Source organism: Myotis lucifugus, unplaced genomic scaffold (assembly GCF_000147115.1).
Source record: "Myotis lucifugus unplaced genomic scaffold, Myoluc2.0 scaffold_27, whole genome shotgun sequence".
Taxonomy (NCBI): domain Eukaryota; kingdom Metazoa; phylum Chordata; class Mammalia; order Chiroptera; family Vespertilionidae; genus Myotis; species Myotis lucifugus.
Window position 1 is genome coordinate 572,152 of NW_005871075.1, and position 5,845 is coordinate 577,996.

Genomic DNA, 5,845 nt, shown 5'->3' on the forward strand with positions numbered 1-5,845 from the left:
AGAGGCGTGAGTCTTTTTACAGTGCTCTTAAAAAAAAATTAACGGAAAGAACCACCTCTTCACTTTGGGATTTACAGCCGTAATGGAAGTGTCCTCCTTTGTTTTGCCTGCTTTCTGCAGATCATTGAGAAACGCCGGCGAGACCGGATCAATAACAGCTTGTCTGAGCTGAGGAGGCTGGTGCCCAGTGCTTTTGAGAAGCAGGTAATGGAGGAAGTAGGTAGAGCGCCCAGGGTAGCCACCCTCACCCCAGTCCTTCCCGGTCATTCACTTGAACCCCATCCGTGTCTGGGAAAATAAACCGTGTCGCTTGTGCCGGGGAGAATTCATACAGACCCAACACATTTTTGGAAGACAACTCGTTTTGCCTTAGTCTCTACTGTTGGGGTGCACACAGCACAGATATGCATATGCATTTTAAGTTGTTCCCCACGGGCACGTGGTGCCGAGTCGATCTTTTGCTGTTCCCTCCCCCAGGGATCTGCTAAGCTAGAGAAAGCCGAGATCCTGCAGATGACGGTGGATCACCTGAAAATGCTGCACACTGCAGGAGGGAAAGGTACGCGTGCCTGGCCCCTGCCTGGGCCCGAGTTGGGGGCGTGGGGGGAGCCGAGTTGGGGCATATGGAGCCACTGTGCAGGCCAGGGTCTTTGCAGCTGCTGCCTTGTTTTTACTGTGTGCTTTGGGGGCGGGGAGGGACCCCTGCGAGGTGCGTGCGGTTGCCTGTCTGTCCGTTTTGAAATGCGCAGAGGCTTTTCTCCATTGGATTCATTGCCCCAGCCCCCTGCACATTAGCACCTTCTTATGGGAAATGCCTGTTATGTGTGAAGTGCCCTGAAATTGTGGCAGCCCTGCAGATCAGGTAGCTCCCTCCACATTTGTGTATTGCCATTTTGAGAAGAGAACTTTTAAAAAAGTATATGGTTTTAATTTTATATACAGAATTTCAAAAAAAAGAGCCTCCACATGACTCTTGAGGCAAGAAACCTGTTGTGGTGAAGCAGAGCAAACCTAAGGGAAGGTGGGGGGCCAGGGTCTGTGTGTCTGTCTCCAGCCGGGACCAAGTGCCTGCAAGCTGCATGGTAACTTACATCTGCGTGTCTAATGCATTTCACTGCTCTGTGGTTTCTCTGCCCTTGATGTATTTTTTTTTGTTGTTGTTGAGGGAAAACATTAAAGGAACGAACGAGCATAGTTTCATCTGCCGGTAGGGTAGAATTCTAATTTCTGCTCGGCGGCTTCTAATTGGGCTTTGAACTAGCATTAGCGAACACATACGTCTCCTGTTGGTTAATGCAGAGATTTTGGTCGACTCCAAACTATTTCGACTTTGAGAGAGCCCGGGAATGCGGTCTTTTCAGGACGCAGGTCTCTGCTGGGAAGGGCTGCCGCCGGGATTGAAGGAAGGCGGGCCGCGAGCAGAGCCTAGAGGTGTTTCTTTTGTTCTCTGCCCCAGGCTACTTCGACGCGCACGCCCTGGCCATGGACTATCGGAGTTTGGGGTTCCGGGAGTGCCTGGCAGAGGTCGCCCGCTACCTGAGCATCATCGAGGGGCTGGATGCCTCCGACCCGCTTCGAATCCGGCTGGTATCGCATCTTAACAACTACGCCTCCCAGCGGGAAGCGGCGAGTGGCGGGCACGCGGGCCTCGGGCACCTTCCCTGGGGGAGCGCCTTCGGACACCCCCCGCACGGGGCGCACCCGCTGCTGCTGCCCCAGAACGGCCACGGGAACAGCGGCTCGGCGGCCTCGCCCACGGACCCGCACCACCAGGGCCGCTTGGCGGCGGCTCATCCCGAGGCGCCCACTCTGAGAGCGCCCCCTAGCGGTGGCCTTGGACCGGTGCTCCCCGTGGTCACCTCCGCCTCCAAACTGTCGCCACCCCTGCTCTCCTCCGTGGCCTCCCTCTCCGCCTTCCCCTTCTCTTTCGGCTCCTTCCACTTACTCTCTCCCAGTGCACTGAGCCCGTCGGCACCCACGCAGGCAGCAAACCTCGGCAAGCCCTATAGACCGTGGGGGACGGAGATCGGAGCTTTTTAAAGAACTGATGCTGTAGAATGAGGGAGGGACCGCTTACAATCCCAGCTGAGCTGGCGGTTGCCGACATCACCTTAAAGTCGTCAGTTGTAATAAAGAGGAAACAGGTACAACCCCAGATAAATTCTGTTGAAAGACAAAAGGTTTGTTGTTTTACCTTTTCTTTCTTAATGTTTTTTTTTTAAATCATGACATGTATTAGCAGTTTTTAAATTTTGTTCCAAACATTAAATGGAAATAGTGTAAACCGACACTTGCTGATAGGTTTGTACTGTGCCTAATTTACTTTGTAAACCTATTGGTCTACGAGTGATTCAATTTTTGCCTCAGAGTTTGGGGAATTCTTAGTATTTGGGGGCTGTGTTACATTCTGTTTTTAGAATTAATTTTCCAAACCACTATGCTGAATATTAACGTGAAGCTGTCTGTTAATACTTTGACAATGAAGGTGTTGTATAAATAATATTCTTTTGGGGGGGGGGGATATTGGATTTTGTATTTCTGAACAAAGCGTTTGACAAATCAGATGAGCAGCTTTATCCAAGAAAGAAGGCGAATTCTCTGCCTCCTACAGCAGGAAAGGTGGACGTACAGAGTCCACCAGGAGCCCTGAGTTCATAACCAACTGTCTGCCGGGACCAGACGGGCCGTTCTGGCTTAGTCAGGAGGGAGCCCCATGCGGCGGAGGCCCCTGTTGCAGTTGGCTGGGAGGAGATGAGGATAATTGCATAGACTACCCTGCATTTCCAGCCCCGAGCCGTGTGACGCATTTTAATCTCCCAGATCTCCCAGATCTCCCAGATGCTAACACGGATAAGTGCACCAGGAGGGCAGGTGGTCCAGTGGAACGGTCCAGTGGAACCTGTTAAAGGCATACCCTAATTCTTCCAGGATTGGCCATATTTTCTTCTCACTGGAAGCTTTTATGTTGCGTTTTCCTTTTTTGGCGCATGCAGATGTGGCTGTTGAGATATTTAAAAGGGCTTTGCTGCCTCCTTTTTTGTTTACTTCTTTGGACTCGGGCTATTACAGGTTTATTCGTTTAGCAGGAGTAACTTGAACACCTCCACCGAGCTGGGCTGGACCTCTGTTGTACTGATGTGTTGTGACTCAATAAAAAAGAGGGAACAAACTATTCTGCTGTGTGTCTTGCACCCCTTGGCCTTTCCCTCTGTTGGCTAAGAAAAGATACGTTTTCTCTTGTTTGCATTTTTCACAATCACCAGTTTAACACTTTCATCTCATGTGGAATTCTAAACTGTGCGGATTTGTGCTGTTGAGGGAGATGACGTCATGGCCAGGCAGGCTTTGGCCTGACTCCCACAAGGGGACATAGCCCTTTGGCCGTTATGCCCCACGACCTGGCCCTGAACTGGCCGTCTGTGGACCAGACACCTCAGTATCAGGCTGGAGGTGCAGGTGGGAAAGAACTCTGATGAAATCTTATAAAACTGTGTTGACCATTCCAGAAATATTTACTGAGAGCACCTCCTGTGTGCTTGGTCCCATGCTAAGAGAGCAGAAAATTTATTTCATTTCTTTCCTTTTTCTTAAAATGGCAAAATAAGGAAAGCCAAGCATGGCTCCCTCTGAGTGCCGGGAATCTGTGGCATGGTGAGCGGTGGCAGGCTGTAATTCTGCACCTGCACGGCTCCAGGAATCTTTCCTCCTCTTGTTTCCAAGGAATGTGTTTAACCCTTTAGCTGCATTTGACTCCTGAGCTGTGCAGTGAGGAAGCTGGAACAGAGGCAGCCATCTGGGCCCGGCAGAAGTGCCTTCCCATTGCCTTAAGAGTCTTCCTCCTGCCACTCAAGAGGGTTCCCGCTAGCTCTCAGGGAGTTGGCCTTGATCCTGAGGGAGGTGGGGAGTGAGGGAGAAAACCCACTCTGGCGGGTGACAAAGTAGAGCCCTCCTTTTCTTTGCCCAACCACCGAATGCCTCCTCCCTGCCCTGCTTTAAAAAAATGAAGACTGGCAGCTCCTGCCGGATGTCCCTGCCTGCTTGCTGCCAGCACCAGGCTGGGGCCGGCTCACGAGGCTTCCTCACGACCAAGTCCTGACGTTATTACAAGACAACCCTTTCCCAGAGGTCGTTTACGTCGAATTGTGGATGGTACTGACGCTGTTTGATGCCGAGTCCTGCTCTTCACTATTGGACAGCCCTTGCGCCGGTGCGCTGTGACGTCCCTGATGTGAGCATGGCTGTCCAGCTTCGGACCCGCGGAAATCGAGCCAGAACTAGGGCCAGAGGGCTGCAAAGTTCTGCGCGGGCCTCGGGGCGCTCTGTTTAAGCCCGGCCTACTTGTGGCTGACCTCGGGAGAGGACGGCATTGCTTGTGGAAGGAATGCTGGCCTGGAGGTCAGGCGGCTAAGGGCTCCATCTAGTTTTGTTTGTGCCATGAAAATGGGGTTGAGGAAGGGTGTGGGGCAATGGTTCTTAATTCTGTGCCGTTCACATTTTGCAAACTCGATCTTTTATGGGAAGTTTCAATGGTTTTATAATAAACTATTTTTACCAAAAAAAAATAAAAAAACGAAGACTGGAAGGCAAAGAGAAGTTTGGACTTTGAACTTGGGCAGCGACTTTCTCTGTGTGGCCTTGGCCCGTGGTCCCTCTTGTGAACAGAGCTCTGTTTGAGGGCTGCCTGAGCCGTAGACACTTTCTGTCACAGTGTGTGATGCAAAGTGTTCTGATGATTTCTGCCAAGTGCCAGTTTAATTTTAGCACCTGCGATTTCCAATGACGTTGCAGCATCGCCCCAGACCGTCTCAGTGGCTCTGACAGGTACCCAGGTTTAGTGGCGGCTCAGGGTAAGGAAGGAGTGAAGCATGGGACATGTTGCACTTGTCACCACCTAGTTACTACATGTTTTTTGTTGTTGTTCTTTAAGGGGGTGTGGAGGTTCATTTTCAAGATTACATAGTTTTTTCAAAGAAATATTTTGCTTTCTTTTTTAACTTTTTTCAATGACAGTTTACATCCAGTATTATTTTGTATTGGTTTCAGGTGTATAGGATAGTGGCTAGACAGTCATACTCTGCAAAGTGTTACCCCGATATTTCCAGTACCTTCCTGGCACCATACACAGTTATTACAATGTTATTGACTATACTTTGGTTTCTTTTTACATCCTTTCAAGGTGACAGGTGTGTGGAAATGGTGCAGGTGGAATTGGAGCTTCTGGGGAAACAGGATGGAATTATGATGCTAAGCCAGTGGTATGCAGAAAAGTGAACATAGGAAAAGTCTCACTTCTATTCTGAATTGGCACATGAGAAAACATGCCCGCCGGGGGCCTCAGTGCCAGCACACTCTCAAGTTATGCATACATGTGCAATACTTCTGCCCGGGCAAACAGACACGCTTTAGATGTCAATAGATGTGCCTTATGAGGAAAATAACATCCCTGCTCATAAAGAATCTTGAAAGGCCCAATTGATTACCCATTTACTAGTATTCTATGTCTTATGAATTAATATAATGATGGGCAGAATTCTTGCATTAAAAAAATCTCTAAGAAAAAAAGGCAAGAAATATCATTTCTAACGTATTCACTATAGTTAAATGAAGATGCGAGCTCGGTTCAGGCTTGCTTTGCCTGCACAGTTAAATATGGGTGACTTCTGGCTCAAAGCCCTCAGGACACGCGTCTTCTCCGAGGCCTCCCAGCCCTTCTGTCTGCACCAGCACCGCAGCTTTGATGCCTTCATTATTCCCAGTGACGGTTTATAATGAAAAGCACCTCGGAGCTGATGTCATCCGAGACACTGCTTCCAACGTGGCCAATTCATTTCACGATCAGAGCTCC

At 49.8% G+C, this 5,845-nt stretch overlaps 1 protein-coding gene across 1 annotated transcript in view; it reads left to right on the plus strand.

The window, feature by feature from the left end:
* The window catches only part of HEY1 (hes related family bHLH transcription factor with YRPW motif 1), a 76,826-nt gene extending 73,654 nt beyond the window's left edge, over nucleotides 1-3,172 (plus strand). The window contains exons 3-5 of the mRNA XM_023751909.1: nucleotides 41-204; nucleotides 478-559; nucleotides 1,457-3,172. Coding sequence (XP_023607677.1) covers nucleotides 41-204; nucleotides 478-559; nucleotides 1,457-2,040 — 830 coding nt within the window. The 3' untranslated portion in view covers nucleotides 2,041-3,172. The remainder of the gene's footprint in view (nucleotides 1-40; nucleotides 205-477; nucleotides 560-1,456) is intronic.
* The last annotated feature ends 2,673 nt before the right edge of the window (nucleotides 3,173-5,845 follow it).